The following is a 14,294-nucleotide window of genomic DNA, read 5'->3' on the forward strand; positions in this document are numbered from 1 at the left end:
CCACCTCATGCAAAGGTAATATCAGGCGTTAATGTGCCACCCATCTCCTACCCCCACCCTGCCCAGTGCTATGAAATATTTTTTTTTTTCATACTCTCCTACTACCGGGCAGTCAAATGTGAATGAAATGCCGTCTAGTTGGCAAATTGCTTATGTAGGTTGCTAAATTTTCCCCGGAATTCTTGTGCACCCTCATCTATTCGTATGGCAGCTAATGTTTTAGGAAGGCACCTTGGAATTCATCCTTTTTTTACCCAGTTTGCAACCCAGGAGAAAACCTGTTCCCCTGTTTTGGAATCTCGATGCTGCAAAACCGGAAGACAGCACAAAGATGCACTAAGCAAAGGATGTGTGTGGCAGGGGGACGAAGGCCGCTGGTCTAAATGAGCACCACATGTGGGAGGCTTCAGCCAGGTACATTTGGAGTTCAAGTCAAACACAGGAGGAGGCGGCCCGAACTGAACGGCTGTGAGATTTACCCAGCTGTGACCAGCCATCCTTTGAATACATTCTCACGGCGGCGGATGTGCCGATTAAGACTATTTTTTTTTTTTTAGAGGAGTTTTAGGCTTACAATAAAATAGAGAGGGACGTACAGACACCGTCCGTGGACTCTGCTGCCGCACAGGCCTGGCGTCCCCCGTTACTCAACGTCACTTACCAGAATGGAAAATTTGGGGGGCCACTGGGTGGCTCAATCAGTTGAGCGTCAGGCTCTTGATTTCGGCTCAAGGTCTCATGGGTCGTGAGATCCATGATCAGGCTCTGCACTGACAGAGTGGAACCTGCTTAGGGAATCTCCTCTCCCCCTCTCTCTCTGCCCCTGCCCTGTTCGCTCTCTCTCTCTCTTTCTCAAAATAAATAAAAACAAAAGTGAAAAAAAAATGGTAATTTTTTTTTTTTAACCAAAGATAAACCTATATAGACGTATCATTATCACCCGAAGTCTCTACTTTACCTTGGGGTCCTCTCTTGGTGTTGTACATCCTAAGCATTTGGACCAATGTATAATAATACCTCCCTGTCATTATAATATCATACAGAAATACTTTTGCTGCCCTAAAATCCTCTGTGGTCTGCCTGTTCCTCTCTCCCTGCACCCCACCCCTGGCGGCCATTGACCTGTCACTGTCTTCGCCATGGTTTTCCCTTTTCCAAGTTGTCATACAGTTGGCATCACAGTGTGGCCTTTTCAGATTGGCTTCCTTCACTTAGGAATACGCATTTGTGCTCCCTCCGTGTCTTCTCATGGCCTGATAGCTCATCTCAGCACTGAATAGTATTTCATTGTCTGGATGTGTTGATGTCCTTTTGAGACCGGGAATCCTCGGAACCATCACCCTTCATCTACCCGGGCTATCTCAGACTCAATTAAAGGAATTTATAGTTTTCCCAGCTGTGCTTACAACATCACTAATAATTTCTACAATCCCTACAAAAGAAAAAAAATCTTGAAAAGCTGGTATCCTGTTTTGATCGGCTGAGGTTGAGACATTAACTTACCTAACGATGGCTGCCTGGGCTTGAATAAAAACCACGTGCTGCAGCCCATTGCGCTGCTCGTAGGGCATCAGATTTAGCGCATCGAGTTATAGAGTTCAAAATATAGAGTATCTGGCAATCCCAGTTGGAATAAAGGCCCCACACAGCTAGTAATAGTGGCATCAAAGAGTGGTAAAAAACCTAACGGAAAGCCAACACTGTATTTACTACGATGTGGCCTACGGCCAATGACAATGCCAACCCTCCACCACCCTCCTACCCCGCCCCCAATTCAATGTATTCTCCCATTTATCTTATTCTGATTAGAAGTTTTGAGCAGCAACTCTGTGTGCCTCTGGAATGAAAATAAGAGAACACAAATGGATGGTTACTTGATGCAAGGTTGTTCCGGAAGGCCAATTCTTTCTAAGACTGGAGTCAATTGCAGATAGGTAAAGGGTGGGAACCACGGTATGGTAGTTCTCATGGAGTTGCCTCGAGGGACTCCCTGGGGGCAGGAAGGAGGAGCAAATGAGGGCATTCTAGGTGGGGCTCTGCGCTCCAATGCGAGCAGCTCTGCTTGGTCATTTTACATAATGGGATTCAGCTTAAGATTCCACCTGAAGAAGATGGGCTTCTGCCAAAATACCATCAGAAACCATTGTTGTTGTTGTTGTTTTAATTTTTTATTTCGGAGAGAGAGCGTGAACAGGGGAGGGGGCAGGGGGAGAGAGAGACTCTCAAGCAGGCGCCACACTCAGCACAGAGCCTGACACGGGGCTCGATCCCGTGACCCTGGGATCATGACCTGAGACAAAACCAAGAGTCAGATGCTCAACTGACTGAGCCACCCAGGCACTCCCGAGCCATCATTCTAAATTAGAAATGTGCTGTCCAGTGCACAGCCACTGGCCACTGTGGCACTGAGCACCTGAAATGTGGTTAGTACAACTTGAGTTGTGCTGTAAATGTAAAATCAACATTGGGTTTCAAAGACTGAGTGTTAAAAAATTCTCAATTTTTACGTTGGTTGCATGTTCAAATGATTACATTGTGGATATATTAATTGAATAAGTATATTATTAAAGTTAATTTCACCGGTTTATTTTTATTCTCTAAAATGTGACCACTGAAGATTTAAAAAATGTATGCATGGCTTGCATTATATCTCAATGGGATAGTGCTGACACCCCATGTTGGGAGTTATGTAAAAGAAATTCTAGGGGCCCCAGGGTGGCTCAGTTGGTTAAGCGTCCGACTTATCTGGCTGTCGCTGAGTTGGAGCCCCACGTTGGGCTCTGTGCTGGCAGCTGGGAGCCTGGAGCCTGGAGCCTGCATCCGATTCTGTGTCTCCCTCTCCCTCTCTGCCCCTCCCCTGCTCATGCTCTGTCTCTCTCTGTCTCTAAAAAATAAATAAGCGTTAAAAAAATTAAAAAAAGAAAAGACCTTCTAGGCCTAGTGTGAATAGCAGGTGGCCATTCCCGGATTAATTTAGATCATCCGCCAGTCTAAGCACTTCGTAGCTGAGAGTAATTTAACGCTTATGTCACTGATCGTCACTCTAAAACGATGAAAAAAATTACCGAGTACTCTCTTCAAGTTTTTGATTTTTCTCTTGGTTTTCAGACTTCCTTTTTTTTTTTTTTTTTTTTTTTGGTTATGGTTGCAAACAGCTGAGGAAGGCAGGGGGCGGTGACACTGACCCCAGGGTTCAGAGAAGCACACTGCAGGCAGCCCAGAGCAGGCACAGGTGGCTGCCGATTGGAAGATCAAGACCAACCACGCCCCCCACCCCCACCACGCTTCCTGCTTTCCTTTCTCTCGCGGCTTTTCCAGCTCCTCTGCTCGTAGCTTCTCCAGCGTTTTCTGGTTCTCACAGAGTTCACAGTCCTTCTGGGTTTTTTCCCCCCCTCTTGGGAAGCTTCTCCCGTTTTCCTCCTCTCTCCAATTCTTAATTCTTTGTCTTTCCTTTGCTCTGTTCTCTGCCTCTTTCTCTAGGCGCTTTGATCTTCTCTCCTGTTTTAGCTCCTGGAGTTTCTGCCTCTTGAGCTGCTGTTTCTTCCGTGAGGCATCGCCCAGGTGTTTGGAGTCGGAAGAAGCCTTATGTTGCAGGCGGTGGCCTTGCGGTCCTGGCCTTTCCCTGTGAGCTGCAGCGGCGCGTGGCGCTCGGGACTTGGATGCCGCGCCAGGTGGGTCCTCGCGTTATGCGACGTTCGCCTGGAAGTCCATGGGTCCCCGAAACTGAAGGTGTGTAAGTTCCGGCCTGTCGTCTCCTCCCGTTGGGGGTCCAGCATGGGGATGCCCACGTTCCATATGTCCCCGCACTTGTCTCAAAGCACCTTGACCACGAACCTCCTCTCTGGGCTGACTCCTCAGGGCAGCCCCTCCGGGGACCTGGTGCCTGGCGGCTCCCTGGGCAGCATTTCATTCCCGTCCTTTGTGTCATGGAAGAAAGAGTCCCAGTCCCAGTGTGTAGGGAAGTTGGTCTTGAACTTGGTGGCATGCGTCTTGAGGACTTCAGGGAAGCTTAAGGACCTTGTGGTGGAGGCAGGCCAGTTAAAACGCGATCGGATTCTTGGGGCGCCTGGGTGGCTCAGTTGGGCATTTGGCTTCCGCTCCGGTCATGATCTCCTGGTTTGTGGGTTCCGGCCCCACATGGGGCTCCTCTGCTGACAACTCAGAGCCTGGAGCCTGCTTTGAATTCTGTGTCTCCCTCTCTCTCTGCCCGCTAACACTCAGTCTCTCTTTCTCTCAAAAATAAACGTGAAAAAAAATTTAAAAACCAAATAAAAAAAACCTGACCAGATTCTTGCCCACCTGGCCATCTGAGAGGATGAAGTCCATGGTGCCCTAGGAAATCTGCAGGGTGGAGATGCGGCGATTGTGCACCATGGCCTTAAGCCTTTCCAGCACCTCCCAGCTGGAAATGGTCTTCCCCGGCCACCTCAGCAGTGATGGGCCATGCTGATGGTCACCTTCATGATGGGCTTGAGACAGAGGCCTACAAAGGCCAGAGCGCCACTGTCCCGGACGTGTCATGGACTGTGGTAGCCGTTGCCTTACCCCGGCTGGCATGGCCACCCCGCCCGGAGCCATCACCTTGGTTGGAGGTGCCCTTGGAGCCACCGGCCACCGTCACTGCCTGCCCCTGTGACTGTGCTCAGTGCTAGAGATACAAAGGTGAGTGAGACCTCAGTTGAGAGAGAGAAAGAGAGAGAGAAATAAGTAAAGAGTATAAAATATGCCCTCTGGGCTGCGTTGTTCACAGTTATATGCACACCGCCTGGACACTGCAGGATAATTGTTTGTTGAATAAATAAATAGATGAATGAATGCAGAGGATGAAAGGTACACAGAATAGAGAGATTCAGGAAGGCTTTGTAGAGGAAATACTGACTGTCATGCATTAGAAAGAGGCAGCTGGGTAAAGCAGGCTGGACAAAGTATTCTAGAAAGAGGAAAGGCGAGGTTGGCTCTGGTTTCCAGTAACTGATTACGCCTGGATTTAGAGCGTGGTGGACGAGGTGGTGAGGGATGTGAGTCCCAGGAAGAAGACCTCATATGCAGAGTTGCTAGTTACGATTCTATTTTAAAATCAGTGGAGAGTCATTTTTTTCTTTTAGTCTTTTGTTCCCCCCCTTAGAGAGATAGCCAGTGGGAGAGAGGGGCAGAGAGAGAGAGAGAGAGAATCTTTTTAAAAAATATTTATTTATTTGGAGAGAAAGGACAGGGGAGGGGTGGAAAAAGGGAGAGAGAGAATCCCAGACAGACTCTGTGTTGTCAGTGCAGAGTCCAGGGTGGGGCTAGAACTCATGAACTATGAGATCATGACCTGGGCTGAAATCAAGAGTTGGACACTCAACTGACTGAGCCAACCAGATGCCCCCAGATAATAGCAGTTTTATAGGGAAGTTTGACAGGGCTTTAAAACTCAGTAGATTGAGGATATTAACAAATAAATGAAGACCTAATATCCATAAAGAAATACTAAGGAGGGCATTCACTTTCGAACGTCTCCTTTCTGTAAAGAGAGCTTTCCTACTATTCTTCCTTTCTATTCTTCTACTCTAATAAACTTTTGAGATATGAAACAAAAGAGATGGGTATAAAGAATAAATAATTAAAAAAATTTTAAAGTAAGTCATTTAAATTAAAAAAGAACTACAATAATAGATGGGCTGGACTTTAGATTAAACACAGAGAACAAATTAGAGACATGGACTAAAGCTCTGAAGAGTCAACCTAGTATGAAGCATAGAGAGTCAAAGAAATAAAAATATACACAGCAGGTAAGAGACCTAGAGATTGGGACACCCTGAGTGACATTAACTAAGGAATTCCAGGAAAAGAGATTAGAGGAAAGGGTGGAGAAGCAACGTTTGAAGATCTCATAATTGAAAATTCTCCAATTTGCAAAAAGACTTTAGGATTTGTTTTCTGTTCATTCATTCATTCATTCAGCAAACACTGAATGAGCACTTACTATCTGTACAGTCTAGGCTAGAATAGGGTATATGAAATAACGGTGGTAGAATCTGAGCCCTGAGGGTCTCACAATTAGTAGGAGAGATGGACATGTTTAATTAAAATGTAATGTAAAAAGGGCTATAATAAAGGACATATTACAGAATCAAGAAGAAGGAAGAACATTTCTGGGAGGACTAAGACAAGCCTCCCTCTCAGAGGAGATGACCTTCAAGCTGGGTCTTGTAAGTTTCCTTGTAAGTTGAGTGTTTCCTACAGGGTTGTTTTCCAGGAAGAGGAAACACATGGACAAAAGGCACAGAAGCATGAAAGAGCGTGACATGTTTGCTGGCTGCTGAGTAGTTCTAGGTGGTTCTGGGTTCTAGAGTACCTGGAAGGAGAGGTGAGATCATAAGCTAAAAGGACTGACTGGGGAAAGAATTTAATTACCTTTTAAGAAGTAAAACAAAAAAACCCCACATTTATTGGAAGTTTATTGAAAGACAAAAAGTAAATGCATAGATTGCAAAGATATACCATGTTCATCAACATGATGACCCAGGATCATAAAGATGGATTTTTCTCCCCAAATAAATTCAGTGCTATATCAATTAATACCCAGGGGATTTTTTTTGAATGAAATGTGACTGAGTATAAAATTTATATACAGAAGGGGCCAAACTAATTAACCAAAATACTTTTGAAAAGGATAGCAGAAATGTACCTTCCCGACTGTCAATATTAATCTGATAAGTTTTAACAACTAACACGTTGTTGGAGGCATTTCTTAAATGCTGAGAATAATTCATCCTGATTGTTTTTCAGTGTCCAGCAGATGTGGATTTTTTATTGCTTTGGCATTACTATACAGGATGAGTTGGGGAAGGGGGGTGGCAAGACCGGAGTCGAGCTCACGTGCTGGTACTTCAGAAAGTTGGCTGAGACATGCTGAAAATGGAGAACAAGGATAGTATAAATGGAGAAAGAGATCTGAGTTAAAAGAAAAAATGCTTAGAGAAAATCAGCAGACCTTGAAGTTCACCTTTGTTGGAGGGTAGGTGGGTTGGGCAAGAGGCAAGAGAAGGATAACGTTAAGGTATCAAACCTGGATAGGTGGTTGGACAGTGGGTCTATTAACAGCATGACTATCGGAGGAAGCCCAGGTTGGGTTTACTCTGGGACATGTTGATTTTAGGGTTCTCTTGGACAGAGAAGTAGGTATCAGGAAAGTAACAATGGAATTTGGGAGAGCTGGAGGCAGACATCTTAAGTAGTTGTTGAAGTAATGGAAATAAAATGCCCTACCCAGATTCCAAGTTCAACAAGTAGAGGAGGAGGACAGCGCAGGTGGGAAACACCTCCGGGGGAGATGATGCCTGTATCTGGGCCTGGAAGGTTGGGAGGGTCTGCAGAGGCAGAAATGTAATGCAGGGCAGCCTGGGCAGGGCAGATACAGAAGCTGAGTGAGAACGGAGGGTGCTGATGCTGAACGGAGGGTGCTGGAGAGTTTTGGCTGCATTGGTAAGAGAGAGGAACCTCCAAAGGTGGTGAAAAAAGAGAGGGCTAATGGAGCACTTGGGTGGCTCTGTCGGTTAAGCATCTGACCCTTGATGTCATCTCAGGATCATGGGATCGAGCCCCGTGTCGGGCTGTGTGCTGTCAGCGTGGAGCCTGCTTGGGAATTTCTCTCTCCCTCTCTGCCCCTCCCCAGCATGCTCTCTTTCTCTCTCTTCCCCTCTTTCTCTCCCTCCCCCTCTTTCTCTCCAAATAAAACTAACAAGACAACACAAAACAAAACAGGGGCCAAGCACAAAGGAGACCTTCTCATTTTTCCCTCCACTCATGCAAAGTGACAGGTACACCCTCACCTCTGCATTTGCTGCAAGTTGGGTGGCATCTCTCACACGTCCGTGTGTTTTGATCCGCGTAGTAATGCTCTGGGCAGGTGCGATGACACTCTCCCTTGGAGCGGAGCAGGAAGAAAAACGTATCGCAAGACAGGCAGTCGGTGGGCCGTGGGCCCCGGCACGCCTTGCATCTCTTGCTGCACCTCTCACACCGTCCGGTGGCTTCTTCTGCGTAATATCTGAAACCAAGTGCGGAAGCGAAGACTGAATCCCAGGCTTTGCTCTTGGGTTGGGTGTGGCGGGAAAAATCGAGGTTAGCCAGACGGTGATTGTTTCCGAGTTGGGGGACTTTAGGCTCGCCTCGCTAACCGTACTCAGTAGATACATTACCACAGGGCACCCCTCCTCTTAACCACGCTTCGCTTTACGCGCTTTGCAAGCATTGTGCCTCTTACCAGCTCGAGGTTTGTGGCAACCCTGCGTTGAGCAAGTCTCTTGGCACCATTTTTTCCAATGCCATTTGCTCACCCCGTGCCTCTGTCACGATTTGGTAATTCTCGCAATATTTCAAATCTTCTCATTATCATACGTGTTACGGTGATCTGTCACTCAGTGACAGTGGCTCACTGAAAGCTCAGATGATGGCTACCATTTTTTAGCACTAAAATATTTTTCAGTTTAGGTGCGTACATCGCTCTTTTAGACGTCATGCTCTTGCACGCTTCATGGACTACGGTATAGTGTAAACCCAACTTTTATATGCACTTGGAAACCGAAACATTCATTTGACTTGCTCTGTTGCGATAGTCACCTTACTGCAGTGGTCTGGGAGTGAACTGCAGTATCCCCAAGGTATGCCTGTAATGATACTAACAAACCTAATGATTCTCTGTTTTCTTATCTTTACATTGGGCACTGCAATCCCTTCCTTGCTATTTGTGAGTACTAAATTAGGTAACACATACGAAAGGACCTAGGAATTATCGTATGTTGCAGAGTTATGATAATTGTTCACTTCCTTATACCTATATGCTTCTCCACTGGGACATTCAAGTCTCAGGTTTTGTAGAATGGGATCCGGTTATGGAGGATGTTCTAAATGTACCTCTGAGTGATTCTTCTGGCGCCTCAATTAAAAAAAATAATCTTGACCTGGGAGATGATGTGCGTGATGCTAATGTTTACACAATAACAGGTGTAACCTCGTCGGAAAGATTTTTGGAGGCTGATGTAACAATAATCCCCGTTGGTTAACTTTTTACTGCGTACCCGATCGTATGCTAGGGACTTCGTAAACATTAGTTCTCTTTATTGAACCTAGAACTGAGACACTAGAGCGTGACAGTCAGGAGCTTGCCTTTTGGAACAAGACTGCATGGGGTCAAAGCCAAGCTGTTCCAGGCATGCTGTGCGACTTTGGCCAGTTCACACAACGTCTCTGTCTCAGGTCGTCACATGGGGCTTAATGTTAGCAGCTAAAATTAAATAAGTTATTACTGAGAAAATAGTTACAGCAGTGCCTGGCACATTATAAATAATGCGTGTTAGTGATAATTATGAAATGTACGTTAAACCTCAAAGCAAACCTTACGATTTAGATATTATTGTCCCTATTTTATGTATGTAAAAACTGAGGCTCAGAGAATTTAGACCACTTGGCTCAATGTCAAACAGCTAGCGAAGTGGGGTAATGTGATTTCAACCTACCTGGTAAATACCGCTATAGCAAAGCAGCGCAAAGTAAATAAGACTATTTCAAGTAAGATAGACGAGAGGAAAGAAATCGTGGACAAAGATGAACTTCTAGAGCTCATCTGACCCTCCTTGGCATCTCTGGACATTGGCACACTGAAACTATCCTAGAAACTGGAAGGTCTGCCCTTGGCTTCTCTGGCGTGAAACTATCTGCCACATTAGGTTCCTTAAAGTTTCTTTCAGTTCCACTAACTTGTTGGAAACTAAGGCCATGGCTGAGTCTGCCTTACTCAGCCACCTGTCACTGACCTGAGTGAATGCACCTGTACCTCAGCGGTCAAGCCTTGTTTTACCTTCCACGGGTGGGTGAGGAACAATTACCACAAGTCCATCAGTAGGACTGGGGTATGAGAGAGACAGGGTCATGAAAGGAACACAAGGGGAAACTTCAGTCATGAAGTGAAGGGTTGATAAAGCCCACAGGAGGCTCAAAAGAGAGCCACAGTGCAAGGTAGAAATCCGCACTTGCCCACCCAGAGAATATGCAGGCTGAAGTCAGAAGATCTGATTTCTAGTCTTGGCTCCACTGTGTTTTAGAAGCTTTGCGACTTTGGGCAGGTCACGTAACCTCTTTGAGCCTCAGTTTCCTCGTTTTTAATACGGAGAGAATAACATCAATCTCATAGGATTAGTGGAGAACTAAATCATCATATAAAAATATATTCTGAGTAGAAATACTTCGTAAACTCTAAAGCAGCATGAATGTGTTTTACTAACGTGATGGGTTTTTAAGATGAAAAGCATCAATAAGAACTGTGGGGAAGAAAGCTTCTTAATACCTAGTAGGTTTTAAAAATTATCAAAGAGGAGCGCCTGGGTGGCCCAGTCGGTTAAGCATCCGACTTCAGCTCAGGTCATGATCTCACAGTTCGTGGGTTCGAGCCACGCATCGGGCTCTGTGCTGACGGCTCGGAGCCTGGAGCCTGTTTCAGATTCTGTGTCTCCCTCTCTCTCTCTGCCCCTCTCCTGTTCACGCTCTGTCCCTGTCTCAAAAACAAATAAGCATTAAAAAAATTTAAAAAATTATCAAAGAGTGAAAGATGGTGGGGGGGGGGGTTACTAGATACGATTAAAAGAAGAGTACGATACCACTGCTTGCACGAGGTGGCTATGAGATGCCCAGATCCTCAATGCCCGGAAGAGGATTTTGTGCATAAATACAGACAATAATGGGAGCCTTGAAAAACCTGCTCCGAGGTTAAACACTAACATAACTATATGTGTTGGTAAAGGGTTCAGAAGATCATATACCTGCCTTTCCAAGGCAAAGAGATTTAACAAATCTCAGATGTAATGTATGTGGGACACTGATTTTACAAAAAGGGACAATCTCCGTTAAATATCTCCACTTATACCTCATTAATATCCCATTTGTTCCCCATTAAAGAGATTTATGGCAACCTGTGTGTCTCCTCTCCGTGGGTAACTTTACAATGGAACATCTGTCTTCTTAAACTCCATGGTCTACAATCAGTTGAGATCACAAGATTACACCCTCTTGCGTATAGGAGTATTTAATGACTCGATTTGAGGAAGATGGTGATTCCTTTCCCATCTTTTCAGGCACCTTGTGGAATGAAGATCAAAGGCTAAGCCAGGTGGCCCCATCGCCTCTCTTGTTCGGTAGGGCCCTTTCTTCCTTGATCTATATGGCTGGTGTTTTTGAGGGCCGCTAATGTGTGTGACTTTGTGCTGAGTATTGTAGCAATATGTGCGAAAAAATAAGAGGCTGTTTTTTTTTCCAGGCGCTCGTAATTTTCTTGGTAAGAAATATAAAAGAAGCATAAATTCTTGAAGGTCAACATCTTCGCATTACTCACACCTCCAAGGTGTTCTTTATTAAACATGTGTCGAATGAATGAATGAATGAGCGAATGGACGAGGTAAATCAAAACACAGGGCAGTGTATAAGGACTACAATGAGTAACGCAGGCAGTAGCTGCTATAGAAACTGAAGAAAAGAAAAGTGATGTCCAATCTGGGCAGAAGCATTTGGGAAAGTCTGAGGTTACAGGCTTTCATTTTGGGTCCGGAAACTCTCGGTGCCTTCGGTTACCGGTTGGGAAGGAAGAATCGGCAACAGGCCCGTAATCAATCTTTCTCTTTATTGGTGATTCCTGGGTTGGGGGCGGGGAGGGATGCCCCGGTCAAATCTTTCAAATAAGGTGGTAACCCGACCCCCTGATAAATACACGCAAAGATTTTCCTAGCAAAAAATAATAGAGTTCTCATATGCAAGGGGCTTTTAGGAGAACGTAGCAGTGTCCCTACATTGCTTATGGGAACTAAACCTGCAAATAATGGATTTATGGGGACGTGGTAGGTTGGAGCATTGGTAGGGTATAAATGGGGATATGTAACTGAAATGGTTCCCTTTGTAAAATTAATGCGCCCCATACATCACTTTGATCTCGCCAACAGAACAAATCCTAATGCAGAAGAGAAAGAACCTACATTTATGGTCTTAAGACTGCTCTGGGGGAAGAATCCTTTGCCTCTGCCTTGTGATGGCTTGTACCTCGAAATCAGTAGCGAAGTTTGGCACGTGAGCCTGACCTGATGATTGGCGTCTCGTGTTATTTCACTGGGTCGCTCGCCTCTCCCACGTCCTCATCCATTACTACGAACCAGCTGAAATCCTTTAGAGACCATGAGACCTTGGTTGGACTCTCGTCTTCATTTCTTACCAGCATTGAGACTTCAGTCTGGTGTTCTGTAACTTAGCTTCGATGTCTGCACAGGGGGTTTGCCAGTAGTGATATCTGGAGTGGCTTTGGGATCAAATGAGGGAAACGTGTAGCGAGCACCTTACCCTTCCCTGCACTGGGGCAGGCACTCCTTTTCCAGCTGGAACGAGCTTGGTTGGCAGGAGAGGCACTGTGTGCTGCGTCTCCCTTCACATGTCCTACAAGAGCTGTGGCAGGGCGCACATTGGTGGCTGTCCTCATCAGCGTAGTAGCCCTCGGGGCAGTCCTGCACGCAGGTCGTATCTGCCAAGGAAGGAAAAGAGTCTGTCATCGTATCAAGTAGGACACACGTCTCCCAGCCCTCCTCTACGCGCTCCCCAGAGTGAACTATGGTGGGGGGGGGAGGATGCTGGACGAAGGGACAATGTCCTTGTCAATGCCGTCCTTCTCAGGTCTCCTGGGTCCAGATAGACACTAACACCTTCCAGGTCTTCAGAATATCCCTCTCCTTCCCTCTCTCCTGTGCCCCTCCCTTGTTCCTTCTCTTAGCTGAGTGAGCTTTGTTTCATTTTTGTTCTCCGATACCCGTGTTACGCTTAATCATGGGATCACTGGGAACCCGAGAGCATTGCTTCACATTAGCCGTGACCTTCGAATATGATCTGCTGGAGGTGGCCATCCTCAGACCGTGCCATACTTCAAGAAGACGTATTAATCAGCGGATGCAAACTCAAGGGGAAATTTTGATGAGGGGGTGAATGCCTGCATGTTCGTAAAGCGTCCCTGCACGGACTGCTTATTAATTGCGAGGGACAATAGTAACTAAGCAGTGGACACATCGGACAGCACCTTGAACAGAGGGCCGTGGTTCGCCTCACTGATGAGGGGCAGGGGAACATCCTGGGTTTCCAGAAGGGCGCGACGCCTCCTGTGAAGCATTCTGGCCTGAGAGTGCATGATCTCTGTCTCATCGTGGGAAACTTCGCACAGACGTCAACAGAGGGATAGGGGCTGTATTCTTCTCAAATCCCAATATTATATAGAAAAAAAAGTCTGTGGCAACGTTTCAGGTTAAGGGGGGGGCCTCAGACTCATGGCAACTAGAAGCAGTACCTGATTGGAGACTGGACCTTGGTCTACAGGGGGATTGCCAAAATTAGAAAACAGATGAAATAGTCTTGATGCTAAATTCACGTGCATTGACAACTGTACTGTGGTCGGAAACAAATATATCGTGGCATTCACATTGACAGAGACTGAGACCACGCTCACGATCGGGCAGACGGGGTGCAAGATTAGCAGCGGGTCAAGTGGGTAAAGGGCACCCGTGTGGCGTTCTTTGCGCTTTTGCCTTTTCTATAGGTTTGAACATGTTCCAAATACAAAGTGAAAAATTAGAAAGACCGTACCCATCGACCGGGCCCCAGGCATCGTGCAAGGCAGTTTCCCCCATGGAGGGAGAGAGAGCCCGCCCCAGAGGAAAAGCAACTCACTGAGAAGAAGGCTGTCCCTCGGGCAGGTGCGACACTGGTCCTCTGCGGGCCCGGTGCAGCGGAAACACTTAGCATGACAGGGCTTGCATCCCAGAGCCTCATCCCAGTACTCAACGGGGGCACATTCCTTGTGAGGCACACAGCGTCCGTGGCTGGCCACCCCCAGGCCTTCCCAACAGGTGGTGCAGGTCCCAGGCGACGAGCAGGTCCGGCAAGACTTGTGACACTCTGTGGGCGGGGTGCGGGCAGGAGACGCAGTGAGAGAGGGCCAGGGCGCCCCTGGAGGGCGTGTTCACGTTCCTTCCTCAGTTCCTTTAGAGATTTCTAGGGCTCTGGGCCAAGGGCCGGGGGCCGTGAGTTGGGTACGGCCCTTGGGACTCTGCGTAGAGCGTTCTCTCTAATAACTAGAGAGCCCCTTCTTGCAAAATTACCAAAACAGCAATAAAGTAATGATGTGCGTGCGGCCTATTCACCACCGTAACTCTTGTTCTGTGGTCCCCCGCTGACCTCCCAGAGCACCTTGAGCGTATCACTAATGGAACAATTGTTGGGATGTGTTACAATTA

At 46.6% G+C, this 14,294-nt stretch overlaps 1 protein-coding gene across 7 annotated transcripts in view; it reads right to left on the reverse strand.

Moving 5' to 3' along the window:
- The window catches only part of PCSK5 (proprotein convertase subtilisin/kexin type 5), a 452,241-nt gene that overhangs the window by 10,552 nt on the left and 427,395 nt on the right, over positions 1-14,294 (reverse strand). For all 7 annotated transcript variants that reach the window (XM_027041020.2, XM_027041019.2, XM_053205259.1 and 4 more), the window contains 3 exons: positions 13,729-13,956; positions 12,361-12,538; positions 7,815-8,032 (listed from right to left, as the gene is read on the reverse strand). In XM_027041020.2, coding sequence (XP_026896821.1) covers positions 7,815-8,032; positions 12,361-12,538; positions 13,729-13,956 — 624 coding nt within the window. The remainder of the gene's footprint in view (positions 1-7,814; positions 8,033-12,360; positions 12,539-13,728; positions 13,957-14,294) is intronic.

Source organism: Acinonyx jubatus, chromosome D4, assembly GCF_027475565.1.
Source record: "Acinonyx jubatus isolate Ajub_Pintada_27869175 chromosome D4, VMU_Ajub_asm_v1.0, whole genome shotgun sequence".
In the NCBI taxonomy this organism is placed as follows: Eukaryota; Metazoa; Chordata; class Mammalia; order Carnivora; family Felidae; genus Acinonyx; species Acinonyx jubatus.